The following is a 20,737-nucleotide window of genomic DNA, read 5'->3' on the forward strand; positions in this document are numbered from 1 at the left end:
TGCCATTCTCTTGGCTAATATAGAGAGAAACATTTTATAATTGTAGTTTAAAATTGAAATTGGTTTATATGACACTAGGTCTGAAGGGGCTTTACTCTCTTTGGGTAATACAGCCCCCACAGCTTTCTATTAAGATGCAATTACAGTCCATCCTTTTAAAACTTTGTTAAATAAATCTTCCAGATCTTTTTCCATTTACTTTTCTTCTAACTTCCACAAGAAAGCCATCTTTTTCTGGAGATTTTCTTTATTAATTGTACATCATTTTTTTATCGCATCCTTTCTTATTGTGGACATTTAATTATTCAGCTTTATCATCTTCTTACGTTGGCATAGTTATTTTTTCCTTAAATAATTCCATTTGTGCTTTTTCTTGGCTTCTCCTTTCCTCAGCTTTTTATAAATTTGCAATCAGTTTCTAAATATCTCTGTATGATCTCTCTGTTTGTGTACTTGTCATAGACTGCCTAGGTTTGGCGGCAACCCTTTCTACTTTCTGCTTCCTAAGTTATTATGAGAAATGTTTGTGTGCTCTGGAGTTATCAAAAAATAGTTGCTGAACAACAGCAACGTTTCTAAACTCTTGCATGGTATCCAAGCATTCTTTTTATTTTTCTCTTTAGTACTCTGCAATTGTTCCTTTCGTTCTGTGAGATTCCCCTTCTGCACTATTTTAACCTTTGACAACCATCTATAAAGTCCTATTACTTATCTATGTATCTCTTTCTCTCTTATTTCTACAATATTTTAAATTCCATTTTCAATTTATCCCACTCCCTATCTATTCCATCTGAAGAAATGCCTATCATCCCTAATTTCATTTGAATAATTTCCATTAGTTCAAGTACATTCAGATAACTTTAACAAAGCACCAATTAGAGATAATAGGAAAAAAATAATCCGAATATAGACCACAAAACTTTGGTAATATAATAAAATGTTAATACAATAAATAGTGTAAGACACAAAAACATAAAATAATGAGTATAATATTAGTCTACTCTGTACAGTATCCCTTAACTTGTCTTTTAACAAATAAGTAGAAAAGTGGCAGTGTCTCAATTTTTACTTCACTGCCCTGCAACTTTATCTTGGTCTTTGGTGCATGATCTGAAATAGTTGTTGGATGTGTTTCAGAACTTTCAATTAAATACCCTTGCTGCTATGAAATGTAATTTCTAACCAGTCTGTTTCAGCTACTGTATGCTGGGGAATAATATGTAAATTCAGTCTAAACTCCTGCTAATAAATTCACACCTTCCCTCCCAAATATTTTCTCATTTTACAGAAATTCTCTCTCTCCCCTATCTCTCTGTCGTTCATTGCACTTCTTTCTAGTCCCACTTTTATACATCCCCAGAATTGCAAATCAGGTTCCATTCCCCATCCTTAAATAATCCCTGCTGAAAGCTTATTATTTCTTCCAAAATTTTCTTAAGCTCCATTATAGCAGTTTTATTTACAATATAAATACAAGTCAGGGTAATCCTTCTTGCCTGCCAGTAGACTTTTATTACCACAAATCTACCATTATTGTACTTTTGCCTCTGCTAGAGCTACCAATTCAAATCGTGACAGAAAACAGTCTTATTACTCCCTTTTCCATTGTCCCTACTATTTTGCTGAATGTCCGTTTTGAAATCCTTTTGTAATTCACATGCTCATTTCTCTTCAGCTGCATCTCTTTCAACATTGCTATTCACCTTGCATTTATTAATATCATTCAGTACTCTTTGATTTGCGAAAATATACTTGTAAGGCAATTTTCATTCCACGATCATATGGACAGAGTAGCTGTTATGGAAACTATTGGTCCCACCTTTTATATATGATACTTGTTTTGAAAGTGTTTACCAACTTTTAGCTTACATGCACACGTGTTTAGTAGGCTATTCTCTTATGTAGTTGTTTCTTCTGATCTCCATTAGATTCTGTCTCATTTTCCAGACATTTGGATTTAATAAAAACGTTTTTAAAAAATCAAAATAGATTTTCAAAACCCCATCTGTTTTTAAATTACAGCAAGCATGCAAAACTATACTTTTAAAAAAAAAAAAAAAATTCCCATTCAGATAAGAGTACTTGTTCTAACTTGAAGGTTATACCCACAGGCATTACGTATTCTAAAATTAAGGTTACCCATGCTAAAGCGAATGTTAAAGTCTGTGCTCCTACTTGTACTGATTGTTCTTTTATCATCAGTATTCCACACCTTGAAGTGAAAAACACCATGCATGCTTTCAGGAAACATTAACTTTTAGCCCTAAGAAAAAGTGCACTGGCTACCTTTTAAGTATATTAAATTATAAACTGTTTTATTAAATGCATTAAAATACTAAGGTGGCTGGAGAGTCAACTACTTGTATTAACTGACTTTTCATCCACAGTTAGACTTCATTTATTGTTATTGCATGCTTGCCAGTGTACCTTTAAATGTTAATTACATTGTAGCTTGTATATTTCCCTCAGCAGACACTGTTCAGAGGTCTCATGATTGCTTGCACCTGCAGAATGCTCTTCTCTAAGTAAAGCAGTTGATGCTGAGAGAAAAGTTAGTAATTTTGCAGATGCATAACTTCTTGTCTCCCACTGAAGTAATTTCTTATGGAACAAATAGATAATGACTTTGCAAATGCAAGAAGTAACAACCATTTTCTATGCCCTTCATACTTTTATCTTAGTTTTTTTTTTTTTTTTAAAGCAAACCGGCTTCAAAACTGTTTCTAGCATAAACCCAAGGCATTTAATCTAGACACTGATCTCTGGGAGAAAAATGGGAAATTATTATCTTAATTCTACTTGTACTGTAATCAGTACCCTTTTATATGCACTTGCCCCAGCAGCCAGAGATCTTAACATTATATTGACTTTAACTCGCTTTTGTTTGGTAGGCTCAGTCTCCCCATTCTTTGTTAAATCTGTTTAGCTGTTTTATCATTTCATCTGAATATCTAAAGTAGCTTCTATTTTTTACATTCTTTTCTTGTTTGACTTTATATATTCCATCAGTGTTTCACTTTTTTTATACACGTGTTTACATTTTATTTTTTTTTTTCTGTAAAGTTACTTGGCACCATCTTCTTTACCAAACTTGAAACTTAAACTGCTTTTTGCTGCACAGCTGCAAAATTCTTTGGAAGCAGATCACCAGATTCCAAAAGGGTTGCTCTCAGTGCAAGTCTACCCCGATTCCAAAATACTTGCTGTCAGTGTAAGTGACTGACTTTAGTGTAATGCCTATCTATATTCTGGACTAGATTGCAAAATACCTGCTCTCAGTGTAAGTGGTTGGGCCCAGAGTTTTTTTTTTTCCCTCTCTTTTCCTGGTTAATTTTTGCATACTTTCTCCAAATTCCTGCTGGCATCCAGGCAGTGTAATTACTAGCCAGTAACTTAATTTTACCCAAATTTATGTCTTATTCTAACTTTTTTTCACAATTTCTGTTTTCATAATGGGATAGTGCTAATCAGTTTGTTGATCATTATTCAGCCATTTTGGAAGTCAACTTATTACAGCCAAGTGACGTCTCCAGGCGTTTCTGCAGTTACCTCCTACTGCGCCTCTAGGCGTCAAATATTGCCTGTTCATATTTGCATTAATAATTCCAAAACCATGTTACATACAAGGTATCAGAAAATTTATGTTGAAGCATACATGATGGCAAACACAATTGTATTGATTTATCACCTCTGTCAATGGGTATTTGTTAAAAATACAAGGTGATAACTTCACTTTTTAAATGCTGAAGCCACTCCCACTGGGAGTTAAAGGTACAAGCTCAAAGGAGCTCTGCTGGAGGGATTGAGTTGATAACAATCTTGAGCTCATCTCAACAACCTTTCCTAATGTTTTAATGTCCTTCCACTTTGTATGCTTCATCTGTCTTCAAAACACCCTGCCTGATATCCTGTAGTGTCACTGTTTGGGCTGCTTGGGTACAAGTTGCACAGAGAACTAGCCTCCTCCTTAACTTCCTTTTTACACAAACTCATTTTTTGTTACTGTTGTCATTCAGTGACCCATTTCGAGCACATGGATGCACTTTGTTTCAAAAGGCCCTGCTTCTCCATTCAAGTTGAAGTTTTTTTTCTCCCCAAGTTTGAACTTGTATAATCTGTTGGGCTCACTTGGAAATGCCACTTAGCATGAAGTATTTTAAAGAATTTCAGATTAGTCTTAATAAGTGTAGTAGAAGTTCTGATCTTGGTTATTCATTTTTTGATTATTTCCCTGGCTGGCATTCCTTAATACTGCAGCCTGCAAACTTTTGTGCTTGGGTAATGGCTGAAAATGATCTTGGACCAGAATATGTGCCAGTATAGATTTGTAGGGAGGTTACTAGGCTAATGGCCCTAGGTCCTGTACAAGTCTAGCTGTGTTAAAAAAAAACTGTGTACCCTAATTGACCATAGTTAGAATGGTCTTTGTTTAACAGAGTGATTCTGTGATCAGCACTGACTGCCCCTGTCCATGAGGAGGGATAGTTAGAATGGTCTTTGTTTAACAGAGTGATTCTGTGATCAGCACTGACTGCCCCTGTCCATGAGGGACATAGATGAGACCCCTTGGGTGAATTTATGGTCATCCATCCAGTTGTCAAGGTTTGGCTTAAATAGGGTCATTGTATAAAGGCCGAAGTCTTGGAAATGGGGTAAAAAGTAAGAAGTACTTTAGAAGCTTTATTATCTTCCAGTATGGATTTTTCGTTGTCTTTTTTTCCATACAGGAAATGAACAGCCAGCAGCCCCCTCAGTCTGAGATTCTCCCTCCCACTTCACAGATGCTGGACCATCCCATCCCTGGGGTGGGGGCAACTTGGAATGGAATTTAATTGCTCTCAGGCTGAGGAAGTACAGTGCAGTACCATTTTGGCATCATATTCATTGCGTCATTGAGGTTTTGTGTAACCAAATCCTGGTAGTTCTGTCACTCGCATGAACAAAGCTGGATGACGTTCCCATGCATGCACCTAATCCCCAGTTAAAGCATAAATAAAAAAGGAATTTCTTTGTAGTGCTTATGTAACTGTGGCTATACTATTAAAAATATTGGTCTTGCTGAAAAAAATGGATGAAAGAAAACTGCAGTTAAATAAAATGCTAATACATGATTGTCATTGTCTCTGGAAAATATATTTTAGGTGGATTGCTGCAAGCATGATGTTAACAATGTGCTTGATTATTGGTTAGAGATTTGAGTTTTGACTAACTGGCAGTTTATTTTGTCCAGAGGAATTTGTGAAGCTGTATTTATTCGTCTCAGACGATGGGAAGAAGATGCTTCTGGCTACACAGAGAGGCTGTGTATGTCTATGGGAGAACAATGAGAGCAAAGATTTAACCGCTATTCCTGATTCTTCATTGAAGGGAAAATGGACTCTCATTGAGCCTTGTAGGCCAGTGGTTCTTCCTACTGCTGATGACAAGGAAACTGTAATGCAGGCCATGTTAATCAGAGATAAGGTAAGATACTGTGCAGTACCACACATCGTGTGGACTTCAAATGTTAAATTTTCACCAGCTCATTGCGATTCTTTACCTTATCTATTCACTAAACATATATTGTCCGTCTTGATCAAGCATTTACAGTGATGCACGTTCAATGCTATATTCTTACTGGCTTCCAGTCATTTGTTCTTAATTTGTCTTCCTGTACCCACTCTAGCTGTGTTAATGTCTCACTGCAAAGGTTTTGTATAAGGCAATATTTGTGCAGTATTTTTCAGTATAGTCAGGTTTCATTGTTATTTTATTTTGTTAGCATTTCTTTCTATGTCTCAGAAGCTGGCATAGTAACAGTGGTATGTATGTGCTTAGCTTTTGTGGTATGTAGTCAGAGTATGTATTTAGATGGTCAGAAAATTGCTTTATTGTATCTGGATAAGAATAATCTTATGATCTGTACTGTGCATACTTGGTCATCTCTATTTGATATCACAAGATCATTTTAGTGCTTCTAATACCTCTACTCTGTACAGTAGATGTTCTTCATCTCACATTGCTGCAGTCCTTACTTATGGGTAGTCCGCTGTCCTCGATCGGCCCGAATACCAAAGTATTAGGCTGATGTCGGTCATGGGCGCTCAGAACTGACATCAGAGCGTCAGGGTATAAATGCGCATGACCGACGTCATATCCTCAGTCTTTTTTGCCGCATGGTCCGATGCAGAAGCAGCGTTGCGAGTGCCGTTCAGCGTTCTGAAATTTTCGAATTCTGAGTTTCAGACCGAAACCAAGTTGGGCTAAGTACCCCGTTGGGGAATATTTTTGTTTTTTCTTGCCTCAGTTAATTCCAGATGTCAGAAAAAGTGAATAATTGTATTTCTTGTGGGAAACAGATACCGCATAGGGATTATCACTCTCTTTGCATTCCTTGTTTGGGACCGGACCACGACGTAGTCGGGTGTCGGTTTTGTGCTAGGTTTAATAAGCGCACTATAAAAAGAAGGTTAGATTGTGCTAGGTTAGTCTTTGGTAAGCGGTGTAATTATAATATGCCGTCGGATCCTCCGCGCCGCTTCCAAGAAGCGCAAAGACAAATCCTTGAAACCTAGACAGGTTGATTCGTCCGTTACGGACACCGGTCCTGCAGAAGCTACAGTAGAGCAGGGGGATCCGGCTGAAGTTTCTGTTGAGTCTCAGGGGGAAACTTTGATTTTGCAGGATGTGGCCTCCCAGGAGTCAGGTCAGGCTGAAGGGGCCTCTCAAGTTACTGTTCTCCCTTCTATGCCTAAGGTGGTTAGGCCTTCTGCTTCTATTCCTAAGGCTTCTTCTAAGGGCAGGTCTGTTTTGCCTTCCTCTGGTGTCCCTCCAGGTACTTCAGGGTCTGTGCCTAAAAAGCACATGCTTAAAATGGCAGAAGATTTGATTACTTTAATTAGAGGTTCTATGCCCCCTCCTGATAAGAGGCCCAGGGTGGAGCCAGAGTTGGAAAGTTTGGATCAGGCCTCAGATGACTCAGAGTCTTCTGCTGAAGATATTCTAGATTTTCCTCCTTACTCGGATTCTGATGCAGAGGATTCCACTCCTTCTGCTTCTCCTCCAGAGGATTTTTCATTTTCAGAAACTCTGCATTCCATGAGGGAGCATTTTAAGTGGGAAGGACAGGATTTCTCTGATTCAAGGAAGAGGCTTAGGGAATTCTTGTTTTTACCACAGCATAGACCCTTGGCTATACCTCCTGTTTTGGATGTTGTTCAAGATGTTTTCTCGGAGGCTTCCCTTAATCCAGATTCTTTGCCTCCTGCGCCAGTCAAACCGGACAGATATTACAGGGTGCCTGAGGCTCATAAATATCTGTATAAGAGTCCTCGGGCGGACCCAGAAACTATTAGTCAGGGGCCTAAGGGTGTTAGAGCCTCTGTTGTAAAGAATCCGATTCCTCTAGATAAGGAAGCTAGAGCTTTGGATAGATGGGGTAAAAAGGTGTATACCTCTTCTACTTTAGCAATGAGGGCTTTAAATTGCCAGTTTCATATGTTGAAGTATCAGAATTTCCTCCTTTCTCGGCTAAAATCTAAAGTGGATGCTTTGGCAGAGGGCATAGAGTGTAAAGAATTGCAGGATTTAGTACATGTCTCTGAACAGGTGGGTAAGCATTCTTTGCAGTGTGGTTTTGATGCTGTGCAGGCCTCTTCTAGGGTGGCTGCCACTGGTTCAGTTCTTCGCAGGCACGCCTGGCTTAAGGATCAGAATTTGTCCGAGCATGTTAAAACTAGAATCCTGGATGCCCCTTTACAGTCTGAAGTTTTGTTTGGTTCCCCTGTGGAGTCGGTCTTGAAGAAAATGGAAGACAAGGCTAAGTCTATGCAGACTGTTAAAGATTTTTTGCAGGTGCAACCTCCAAAGTTTAGTAGAAATTGGCCTACTAAGGGGTGGACCTACCCTTCTTCTGATTCTCAATCTAGGGGTAGATCTAGACGTGGCAGGGGCAGAGCTCACAGTACATTCAGGCCTAGAACTTGGAGTTCGCCTGCACAATCTGCAGGTGAGGGCAGGGGCCAGTCCTTTCGTAAACAGGCCCAATGACCTGCATTTTCAGCTGCCAGATTCTTCTTGCCTGGCAGCTCCTTTGGGAGGAAAGTTAGCACTTTTCAAGCAAAACTGGCTTTTAGTCACCCAGGACAAATGGGTGTTGGACATTATAAACCGAGGCTACAAATTCTATTTCCATACATTGCCTCCTTTCAAAGGCATGCCAGACGTTCCTCCTCGGCAAAGGATAGAGGCTCACAAGCAGATTTCTATACTTCTTCAAATAGGAGCTATACAGCCAGTTCCTCTGTCAGAAGTGGGCCTAGGATTTTACTCTCGCCTGTTTCTAGTACCAAAGAAAGGACACACGTGGAGACCAATTTTGGATTTATCTATCCTCAACACTTATCTGGACATTCCAAAGTTCAAGATGCTGACGTTACAACAGCTTTTACCTCTGCTGGGAAAAGATCACTGGATGGTAACTCTGGATCTCAAAGAGGCTTATCTTCATGTTCCTATCAGGCCCAGTTGCAGGAGGTACCTACGTTTTCGGGCTGGAAATTTACATTATCAGTTCTCTTCATTGCCCTTTGGCTTATCTACTGCGCCCAGAGTGTTCACAAAGGTTCTGGCTCCAGTGATAGCCTTTTTCAGGTTAAGAGGAATACAGATTTATCCCTATTTGGACGATTGCCTGATTATTGCACAAGACAAGGACGAAGTTCTTCATCATCTACAGTATGTGATGGTAGTGTTAAGATGCCTAGGGTATTCTGTGAACGAAACAAAGTCCAGTCTAGTACCCTCTCAGGACATGTGCTTTCTGGGTGTGAGACTGAATACAGCCTCCCAGATGGCTTTTTTGACCCCGGACAAACAAAGAAGCCTTTCTCTTTATTTCCATCAAATGTCTCTACGGTCCAGGCTGACTGCAAGGACAGTCCTTCAAGCCTTGGGGTTCATGGCATCTTGTATTCTGGTGCTTCCCAATGCCAAACTGCATATGAGGAAGCTTCAATGGTATCTCAAAAATGTATGGACACAACACTGCCAGGATCTAGACACTGTCATTCAGATAATACCTTGCATTCAGAAGGAATTTTTGTGGTGGGCTCAGGAATGTCACCTAAACAAGGGACTCTCTGTGACCCGACCAGAGGCGAGTCAGATTCTAACGACAGATGCCTCAGACAAGGCTTGGGAGCACACCTCAATGGAAAATGGGTGCAAGACACGTGGCCTGTCAGACTTCAACATTTGCATATCAACTTGAAGGAGATGTTAGCAGTCCAATTTGCATTGATGGCTTTCAAGGATTTACTTCTCCCAGGGCAGGTGTTGATTCAAACAGACAACACTACTGTCATGTGGTACATCAACAAGCAAGGGGGAACCCATTCGTACCCTCTTTGCAGGCAAGCGATGATTTTGTGGGAGACTGCTCTCAGTTTACACCTCAATCTTCAGGCAAGGTTTCTACCAGGAACACAGAACTCCTTAGCAGATGTGTTGAGCAGACAAATAGTGGATCCTCACGAGTGGAAACTGGATCCTCATGTATTTCAAAAGTTGACAGTGTTATGGGGGACTCCAGACATAGATTTGTTCGCTTCTCCACTAAATTACCAGTTGCCAAAGTTTTGCACAAAAATGTTTCATCCCACAGCTTGGAAGGTGGATGCTCTATCATTCAGTTGGAGCAATCTTCATGTCTATGCCTTTCCACCTCTGCCTCTCATTCCCAAGGTACTCTTGAAGGCCAGACAAGACAGGCCATCCATGATTCTGATAGCGCCGGATTGGCCTCGACAGCACTGGTACCCACTGCTGAGGAGTTTAGTACGGGAGCCTCCATGGCCTCTGCCTTTGATTCCATCTTTTGTCTCAGGAGGACAATCACTTCCTCAATGTCAAGATTCAGTCTCTGCATCTAACAGCCTGGCATATTCTGCTTTAGACCCTGGAGGGTCTCAGCTTCCACAACAAGTTTTGAATGTTATTTTGGAGGCCAGAAGGCCTAGTACAAGGAAAGTTTATGCTGATAAATGGAGGAGATTTTTTATTTGGAGCAAAGCGAAGGACTTTGATGTTTCCAAGCCTGATTTAAGTATTTCTCTTCAATATCTTACTGAGCTATTGGACAAGGGTTTGTCTTTCTCCTCGATAAAGGTTCATGCTGCAGCCATTTCTGCTCACTATGACTGTGACCCTCCTTTATTTTCTCATCCTTTGTTTAAGCAGTTTCTCAGAGGGGCAAAGAACATAAGACCCCCACGTAGAGCTCCTACTCCTGCTTGGGATCTCAATTTTGTGTTGGAAAAACTTACTCTACAACCTTTTGAGCCTGCAGCTACTGCTGAGTTAAAGTATTTATCATGGAAGACTGCTTTTTTATTGGCCATTACCTCTGCAAGAAGGGTTTCTGAATTACAGGCCCTTATGGCAGTGGAACCTTTCCTGATTTTTCATAAGGATAGGGTATCTTTGCGTACTAATCCTTCCTTTATGCCTAAAGTGGTTTCTAGTGTGGCCTTGAACCAAACTATTCATTTACCTACTTTTTATGCAAACCCCCAAAATAAAGGGGAGAAGATTTTGCATACTTTGGATATTCACAGACAGTTACGTTATTATTTGAGCAGAACCAAGGGGTTCAGGCAGTCTCAGCAGTTGTTTGTTTCTTTTGCTTTGGGTTCTCAGGGGAAACCTGTTTCAAAACAAACTAGTTCTAAATGGATTGGGTTTTGTATTTCTTTCTGTTATTCCCATCATGGTAAGGAGGTTCCGGCTGGTATCAGACCTCATTCCACTAGAGCTACTGCCACTTCTACTGCCTTTCTAAGGGGGGTAGCTACAAAAGATATCTTGGAAGCAGCCACTTGGAGTTCAGTACATACTTTTTCCAAGCATTACCACCTTCCTCTTTATTCTAAGTCCAGGGCTGGATTTGCCTCTGCCATATTACAGGGCATTTTAGCAGCCCCTAATGCTTTATGATTTTGCCATCCTCCCTTTACCTCTGCTTTGGGATTCTACCCATAAGTAAGGACTGCAGCAATGTGAGATGAAGAACATTGTACAGTTTTGTACCTACCGTAAATGTAGATGTTCGAAGATCCACATTGCTGCAGTCCAATTTACCCTCCCTCCTTCCCCTCTGTAGTTTGGCATGGTTATATGGTTTGGGTGATGGTTGTTGTTGGGCCTGTTTTTGGGAGGTATCCTGTTTTTGGGCTGTGGCCTTTCTTTTTAGGGCCTTCTGACATCTGGGGCAAGAAAAGACTGAGGATATGACGTCGGTCATGCGCATTTATACCCTGACGCTCTGATGTCAGTTCTGAGCGCCCATGACCGACGTCAGCCTAATACTTTGGTATTCGGGCCGATCGAGGACAGCGGACTACCCATAAGTAAGGACTGCAGCAATGTGGATCTTCGAACATCTACAATTATGGTAGGTACAAAACTGTACTTTTTCTGTTTGCTACAACTCACATTTTCCTGTTCGGAGAAAGCAAACTACTTTTCTAAGTTCTTGCACTGCATCCTCTCAAATTTCTTTTTTATGTATACATTTAATTCCATTTTAACAACTGATGTGAAGTTGTTCAATCTCGGCGTTCATTCTTTACTAATGGGTTCGCAGCCGATCCATCCGCTCCGGTACGGCTGTATGCAAAGCTCGAGGTTTACCAGTAGCTCGAGGCCAAGCCCCTTATCCCATGATGCACTGTAATTGCCTCAGATCTAGTTTGCCGCGGCACTGATCAGAGGTTCCAGTTTTGCTCGAGCCAGTATTTCTTCAAAAAAAAGCGTGTTTTTGCAAGTTATTTCAAAATTTTCTATTATTCCTTCTGAATAGTTGTTGTGTAACTTCTTAAATGCTCCCCTTTGTTTTGGGGCCATTGTTTATAGTGTGTATGTGTGCTCTTTTACAGTTAGAGCATGGTTATACCTTTGACTGTCTTCTAGGCTTTTTGTGTGGTGTGTTTAGAACCTAGGTGTGGTTCTTTAATACTATATATATTGAGTGTCTTTTTTTTTTTTCTTCTTGGGCTTATTGTGTGCTTGGTTTCTGTGTTTAAGCCTAAGGCATTTTGATTGTTGCATATGGCTGATGACCAGGATAAGCATCCAAAGTCTGGGTTTAAAAAGTTCCCAGACTGCGGGCAAAAAATGTCAGTGACTGATGGCCATGTAATGCGAGTTTACTGCTTAGGAGCTGTCCATTTGCAGGAGTCTTGCAGTATTTGTCACTCTTTTTCCTCTAGGGTTTTACTGGAGAGGAAAAGAAAGTTAGTCGACAGAGGCTTGTGGAAGCATCAGTTTCAGGTAACATTGAGTGACCAGGATGTTGCCAGTAAGTCCTCCAAGTTCTCTAAATTCTCAGGGGACTCTAAAGACTCCAAACTGTCAAAGAAATCCAAGAAATTGGAAGATCCTGTGACATTGACTCCACGGACCTTGGAACCGCCTGTCTTTTCTTTTCGGAGCCAGCCCACAGCTCTGGAGCTGGTATCTGAGAGATATCTCCACTTCTTCAGTCGGCACTGTCAGTGCACTCTTCTAGGTCTTCTGTCAGCCTGTCGGATTTGGCTATGTACCGATTGGTGCAGAAGCTCTTACGGGCACCAGGCCTTGCTAAATTGTTGTCGGCTCCGACCCTAGCGTCTGAACCGAAGACCACTACCCCCTGACTTGATTGCTCCTCCTGCAAGCCGTACCGGACCTTCGGAGCCAGAGGGGGCTGACCTGTTGATCGTGGAGCCTTTGAAGCCGAGACCTGCTCCAGTGTCCTCTGTTCCATCTACTCTGACGTCCTCTGTGCTGACCGGGGACTCTAGGAGCAGACAGTCTTCTGTCAGGTCTGGAGAGGATAGTTGCACCGACTTGTTGGTGCTGACTCTTCCTCTCGGGGCTTTGGATCGGATGAGCTCTGCTCCTACCTCCGGCTTGCGAGCCCACGGCCTCGGTGCGGGAGGGGTTGGTGGTTCCTTCAGGTCGTCGACTCCTTCTCATCAGAGCCTTGATGCCTTTGAAGCCATGAGGAGAGCCTTGTCCCCCAAGACATCCTCGACACCAGGTCTGGCTTCCTCATTCCCCAAAGCGCCTGTGTCCGCTTCTGCTTCCATTGTCCAGGCTAGGTGCAGAGACCCTGAGCCTCAGCCCCACAGGGTACCCCCTGCACTTCTGAGACCTCCCCAGAGGCTCCCACTGAGGAGGCTCCCACTGAGGAGACACTTGGGCTCTCCACAGGAGTCTTTAATATCTGTCACTGACCTGGATGAGTCAGAGGGGTCCCCACGGTCCCCCTCTGAGAATATCTCCTTTGTGGAGGTACTAGAGATCCTTAGGCAGAGGGGTGATTGGCAGTCCAAAAGCCCTGAGGATGAGTCAGTTCTTCTGAAGGCTTTCAGGTCTCGACTTTCCACCTCTTGGGTGTCTCCTCCCTTCGATGAGCTCATGCAGCTGGTCACTCGGAGAGCGTGGGAGTCACCGGAGTCCATGGAGCCTGTTCCTCAGAGGCCTAATAAGTTTTTCTGCTCCAATAGACAAGTCCTTTTTGTCCAAAGGAGTCCCGGTTGATGCCATGGAGGTGGCGGCGGCCACCAAAAAGGAAATGTCTGAGACTTCCTCGTCTATCCATCCTCCTAATAGAGTGTCCAGGATCATGGATAGATATGGGAAACGCATGATGTGAAGTTGTTCTATCTCGCCGTTTTGTTCTTACACGTGGTTTCGGAGCCGATCCCCTGGCTCCGATTCGGTCGCTTTTCAAGCTCAACGTCTGAGAAGCTCGGGACACAGTATATATTTATTTTATTTATTTTACATTTGTTGACTGGGCTAGTCTAACTGGACATAAATATCCGTTTTCAGTAGAGGCCCGGGGAGAAAAGCTCCAATACAGGCAGTAAACAATGATTTCTTACATACTGCATAATATAGGTAAAAAAAACAAATACAGGTAGAATGAAAAATTTGTTATGAGACATATATCCCATGATGTTATATATCCCATGATGCTCTACTGTAAACCCCAGATCTAGTTTGCCGCTGCAATGGATCTACAGATTCATCGGAGGAAGCTCGGGCCAGTGTAATTTTTTTCTATATTTAGAAATATTTTGAAAAATATTTTTCTCTTGGAGTGTTTGCTAGTGTTATTGTATTTAAAAAATAGAGTTTAGTTAGACTTAGTGTGTAGATTAGAATACTTTTGGAGTGTTTTCTTAACGTCTGTTTGTTCTAGGCCTTTTTTAGTTGTTTGGGTGTGACAGGGCTCTGTCAGCTCCTTTGTGTGTGCTAATTTTATTAGTGGTAGTTTAAAATTAGTTAGATCAGTTAGAGATTAGCTAGTTCTGTAGAGAGTTAATATTATAAAAATAGTTGAATAACATTTTTGTGTTTATTACTCAAAGTTTTGAGTTCAGGGATCTGACCTAATATATATATATATATATATATATATATATATATATATATATATATATATATATATACATATATAATTTCCGCAAAAGTTTGGCTTCAAAAGGTGTGAGTGTGGCCAAAAAAGTCTGTGACGGACAACCACTCCACCTGTGTGTACTGTTTAGGATCGATCTTCCCCACCCCCTAAAGGGCCACGTTCTGTCTCTTCCCCACAGGTCCCTACCATGCGTCGAGACCCAGAGCCTCAGGTATCCCCATTGGGCAGCCCCTCCTCTACAGGGACTTCACCGGACGCTCCCACTGATGAAGTACCTAGGAAGAGACTGTGCAAGAGGAGGCACTTGGATTCCCCACAGGAATCCCTGACATCGGATACCGACTTGGAGGAATCAAAAGGGCCCTCACGATCCCCCTCAGAGGATGTCTCATTTGCAGACATATTGGAGATCTTAAGGCAGAGGGGTGATTTGCAGTCCCTTGCCCCTACTGAGGATGAGTCTGTACTCCTGAAGGCCTTTGGGTCTCAACCATCCACCTCCTGGGTTACTCCTCCCTTCGAAGAACTAATGGATTTGGTTGCTCGAAGGGCGTGGGAGTCCCCTGATTCAGTGGAACCGGTCCCTCGGAGGCCCAACAAGTTCATTACTTCCCCTGCTGATAAGGCCATTCTTACCAAGGGAGCCCCGGTTGATGCCATGGTGGTGGCGGCAGCCACCAAGAAAGAGATGTCGGAAACCTCTTATTCTGCCCATCCTCCTAATAGGGATTCTAGGATGATGGACAGGTATGGAAAACGCATATTTTGTTCTACGGCATTTTCCATGAGATCGCTCAACTACCTGACCCATTTTACCCACCTTCAACGAGATCTCCTTAAAGAGCTGGGAGATGCTCTACAGGGTAACACAGCTGATGCAGTTTCTGAAAAAGTGACTGCACAACTCACCACCCTCAATTCTATAGTCAACTCATCCATGTGGCTCATTTCTTATGCCGCCGATGGATCGAGTAGGGCGGCAGGTTCAGAGATAGCTCTTCGGAGACCGTCCTGGATGCCCGTCCCGGATGCGCCTTTGCTCCTTTGCGGAAGCCTTCAAGTCTTCCTTCATCAATACCCCATTCGATGGTTCCGCCTTGTTCGGGCCTAAAGTTAAGGAGACGCTTACTAGGTGTGAACAAGAAGGAAAGACTCTGTCTGCTGTAGGAGTTCGTTTTTCCACTCCAACTAGACCGTACCCCAAAGGGCAACGAAGTGGAAAAATGTGGTTTCGAAAGCCCCAAGGAGCTTTCCAGAACACACCTACGGATACCCCCTCTAGGGGCAGAGGAGGGGGTAAAATTGGAAGACGCCGCCCGAACGGCAGAGGTGGTCCGCAAAATCAGGGTGACAGGGAGCCGTTCTCTGGTAAGCCCTATCAGCATTCCTGAAATGAAGCCCGGCGGTCGCTTGGCTTTATACCCAAATGCCTGGCTAAACATTACAACGGATTCTTGGGTAAAAAGCATAATTTCCAGACGTTACTACATCCCCTTTATAAAATTCCCTCCCATGTGTACAAGTATTCCAGACGTTCCACCCAGTCTGCGAAAACTAGCAGCCATAGAGATTCAAAACCAGCTAGACAAAAGAGTCATCCAGCCAGTCCCAGCGGACAAGATAGGATCCGGAACTTACTCAAAGTTCATTTTAGTTTCAAAGAAAACAGGGGACTGGAGGCCCATATTAGACATCAGCAAACTCAACACCTTTTTCAAGAAGGAAAAGTTCCGGATGGTCATGCTTCAATCGATACTTCCGTTCCTAGAAACGGGCGATTGGATGTGCTCTATAGATCTCAAGGATGCTTACTACCACATCAAAATGGCCAGATCATCCAGAGATCCCTTGTGTTTCCGGCTGGGGGGCCAGTCATTACCAATTCAGAGCCCTGCCCTTTGGTCTCACCACAGCCCCCAGAGTGTTCACCAAATGTATGGCAGTGGTCACGGCTCACCTGAGACGCTTAGGATTCCGGGTGTTTCCATATCTGGACAACTGGCTCCTCACCGCCACCTCCAGACATCAACTAATTCAGGCAAGAGACTACACTATCAACCTGTGTTCCCAGTTGGGCATAACCTTAAACTTCAAAAAATCTGCGTTATCGCCCTCGCAGCATATTGCCTTTATAGGAGCAGAGCTAGACACGGTCAATTCAAGGATCAGATTGCCTCAAACAAGAATGTTATGCCTATGAAGTCAATTGTCCAGTCTGTTGACCCAGAACAAAGCTCCTGCATCTCCAATATTGAAGCTATGAGGCACAATGGCAGCGATGCTAATAGCAGTCCCGTTGAGGCGCATGCACATGCGGATACTCCAGTGGTTACTCTTCACACAATGGTCTTACCAACAACTGCCCATGTCGCACGAGATTCTGTTAACAAATCTTTGCAAGAAGGATCTCAATTGGCTGAACAACGACCAGATAGTAGTCGGATGTCCCCTTGTTCTTCCCCAACCCACAGCCACAGTGACCACGAATGCTTCCCTGATAGGGTGGGGGGGGGCTATTTCAGGGAAAGACTGTCCAAGGTACTTGGTCAAGCATGGAATCACATTTGCATATAAATGTCCTGGAGCTGACAGCAGTGTTCGTGGCGTTGCAACACTTTCACGACTGTTTTCCTCCAGGGACAATTGCAATTCAGATGGACAACATGTCAGTAGTCTGGTACATCAACAAGCAAGGGGGGGAACCAGATCGTATCCCTTATGCCGAGAGGCCCTAAGAATTTGGCAGTGGGCTGTATCCACCAGGCGCTTCCCAGGGTCATCCAACGTGATGGCGGACAATCTGAGCAAAGGCCATCCTTTTGCCTCACGAGTGGTCCCTCAAACAACAGGTGGCGGACAAGATTTTACGCAGGTGGGGCCAGCCTTGCCTGTGATCTGTTTGCATCTCTGATGAATGCCAAATGCAGAAGCTACTTTGCCCTTTATCCCCCACCCGGAAGCAACCCGAGGGATGCGCTTGTACACGATTGGCCCCCAGGCCTCCTGTATGCCTTCCCGCCAATTCCCAAGTTCATACAGAAAGCCAGAAGTCTGGGAAGGACTGTTATTCTGATAGCCCCGTCTTGGCCTCATCAGATTTGGTTCCCCTTCCTACAGAAGTATCAAGTGGAAGAACCCATGGGTTCTGGACCCAGTGCCAGACCTCCTGACTCATTCGTCGGGAGTTCTTCATCCCTCCCTCATCTCCCTAAAACTGACGGCTTGGCTACTCCAATTCCCACATTAGCCGGGTCTCAAGATTTGTCTCCTGCGGTCCAACATATTATAGTTTCCTCTCATAAACTGTCAACCAGGAAGCTATATAATAGCAAATGGAAACGATTTGTTCACTGGGCTTCTCACCACGATGTTGACCCATATGTTGCACCTATTCATACCATATTAGAGTTCTTGTCCTCCTTGTTCTATGATGGCGCAGCAGCTGCCACCATAAGGGTTCAATTGGCTGCCATTTCCAGCTTTCATGTAGGGTTTAATGAATCTAACATAATGTCCCACAGACTATGTAAGGCCTTCTTGAAAGGGATCCACCATCTCAGACCACCTATCAGACACCCTGTCTCTCCCTGGAATTTGAATCTTGTTTTATCCCAATTGATGCTTATCCCGTTTGAACCCGCATCATCTTGTGATTTGAAGTTTCTGTCTTGGAAAACAATATTTCTGGTAGCCATTACATCTGCGCGTAGGGTCTCTGAACTCCAAGCTTTATCTTCCAGGCCCCCATATTTCATCTTCCACCCTGATAGGGTGTCCCTCAGGACAAATCCTACCTTTCTTCCTAAGGTCTGTTCAGAAAGTAACTTAAATCAGTCCATTGAGCTCCCAACTTTTTTTTAGACATCATACTAACAGACTGGAATATATGTTCCACAAGCTTGATGTTCACAGACAATTGAGATTCTGCTTGGACAGAACGAAAGATTTCAGGCAATCTTATCAACTCTTTGTCTCTTACGCAGAGAACAAGAAAGGTTCTGCGGTATCAAAAGTCATAATATCTAAGTGGCTTTCTGACTGCATTAAATTAATTTATTCCTCCACTAACCAGCCATTACCGACTAATGTCAAAGCCCATTCTACCTGGGCTGTTTCTACGTCATTAGCTCATGCAGCTCGTTTACCCTTTGATATCAAATGTGCAGCTGCTACTTGGTCCAAACCTCACACGTTTATCACTCATTACAAAGTGGACAGGGCCTCCAGGGACAGGGCTTCCTTTGGTTCCACTGTGCTCAGGAATGTTCTCCCTTGAGCCACCCAGGATTAGGGTGCTTGGGATGCTACCCACGTGTAAGAACAAAATGGCGAGATAGAAAAACTTCACATAAAGAAGTTATGTTCTTACCATAACGTTCCATGTAAGTTGTTCATCTCGCCTTTTTGTTCTTACATTCCCTCCCACCTTCCCCCTCCTGGTGAGAAAGATGGTTGTCTTGGAGGATTGGTTGGTGTTGTCAGCCTGTCTTCTTAAGACGGTCTGTTTTTCCTTTCTGCAAATCTAGAGGTACCTAGACAGGTAGGTACTGCAGTGCTTATTTCTTTAGGCTGTCTTTTGGTGCAGCGCACTAGATTTGGGGTTTACAATAGAGCATCATGGGATCTATACTGTGTCTCGAGCTTCTCCTGAGAGTTTGAGCTTGAAAAGTGGCCAACTCGGAGCCAAGGGATCGGCTCCAAACCCACGTGTAAGAACAAAAAGGTGAGATGAACAACTCACATGGAACGTTATGGTAAGAACATAACTTCTTTTTTAGTTCAGCGACTTTTACACTTCGTTCTCTGAACTATTTGACCCATTTTACTAGGTTGCAAAGAGATGTCCTTAAGGAGTTAGGAGATGCTCTTCAGGGTACTGTAGCTGCAGGGCTTCTGACAAAGTTGCCGCCCAGCTTGCTACACTAAATTATATTGTGAACTCATCCATGTGTCTCGTATCATATGCAGCTGATGGGACGAGTAGGGCAGGGGGTGCAGGAATTGCTCTCAGAAGACATTCCTGGATGCGCTTGTGTTCCTTCGTAGAGCCCTTTAAGTTTTCATTCATGAACACCCCTTTTTGATGACTCATCTCTTTTTGGGCCAAAAGTGAAGGAAACTTTGACCAGGTGTAAACAGGTGGGAAAGACTCTGTCTGCTGTCGGAGTCTGTTTTTCCACCCCCTACTCGGCCTTGCCCCAAAGGCCAAAGGGGGGAGGAAAGATGTGGTTCCAGAAAGCCCAATGAGCCTTTCAGGATACACGTGGTGAACCCCTCTCTAGGGTCAGAGGAGGCGGCAATAATGGAAGATGCCGCCCTCGTGACAGAGGGGGTCCGCAACACCAGGGTGACAGAGATCACTTCTTTGGTCAGCCCTATCAGCGCTCCTGAAAGCAAGCCCGACTGTCCTGCTCTGGAGGCAGTCAGGGGTCGCTTATCTTTGTACCCAGACTCCTGGCAAGATATAACAAAAGACAGCTGGGTACAAAGTATTATTTCCAGAGGGTATTTCATACCGTTCTCCACCCCCCCCCCTGCAAGGAGAATCCCAGATGTTCCACCCAGTTACAGGGAACAAGCAACTATAGAGGTCCACAAGTTGCTAGAAAAAAGTCATCCAGCCAGTCCCAGCAGACCAAACAGAATTTGGAACTTACTCAAGATTCTTTTTGGTTCCAAAGAAAACAGGGGACTGGAGACCCATTTTGGACGTCAGCAGGCTCAACCAGTTTGTGAAGAAAGAGAGGATGGTCACGCTACAGTCTACACTTCCCTTTTTAGGGAAAGACAATTGGATGTGCTCGATAGATCTGAAGGATGCGTACTACCACATAAAAATGGCCAGGCCATCCAGAGATCACCTGCATTTCCAGCTGGGAGCCAATCATTATCGATTTCGTGCCCTGCCCTTTGGTCTCACTACAGCCCCCATAGTGTTCACCAAATGCATGGCAGTGGTTACGGCTCACCTAAGGCGTCTGGGATTCCAGGCATTTCCATACCTAGACGATTGGCTCCTTACCTCCACCACCAGGCATCAACTGATTCAAGCAAGGGAAGACACTCTGCAATCACTTGGGCATTACAGTCAACTCAGAAAAGTCTGCCTTGTCGCCATTGCAACATATCGTTTTTATAGGGTCAGAGTTCAACCACCACACTACAACTACCAATTGAGAGAGTCTTTCTTCTTCGCCAGCATGTCAGCTCACTGGTATTGAAAGACAGAGCACCAGCTGCAGAAGTTCTAAAAGTGTTGGGTTTGATGGCTGCAGTGATCTTGGCCAT

General features: G+C 43.3%; 1 protein-coding gene across 1 annotated transcript in view; it reads left to right on the top strand.

Annotated features, from left to right (window-relative positions):
- Positions 1-20,737, top strand: part of CPLANE1 (ciliogenesis and planar polarity effector 1) — a 4,248,669-nt gene that overhangs the window by 6,955 nt on the left and 4,220,977 nt on the right. Inside the window, exon 4 of the mRNA XM_044076333.1 lies at positions 5,231-5,463. Within this exon, the coding sequence (XP_043932268.1) occupies positions 5,231-5,463 (233 nt within the window). The remainder of the gene's footprint in view (positions 1-5,230; positions 5,464-20,737) is intronic.

Source organism: Protopterus annectens, chromosome 1.part0 (genome assembly GCF_019279795.1).
Source record: "Protopterus annectens isolate FY-2018-M chromosome 1.part0, PAN1.0, whole genome shotgun sequence".
NCBI classification, from domain to species: Eukaryota; Metazoa; Chordata; order Ceratodontiformes; family Protopteridae; genus Protopterus; species Protopterus annectens.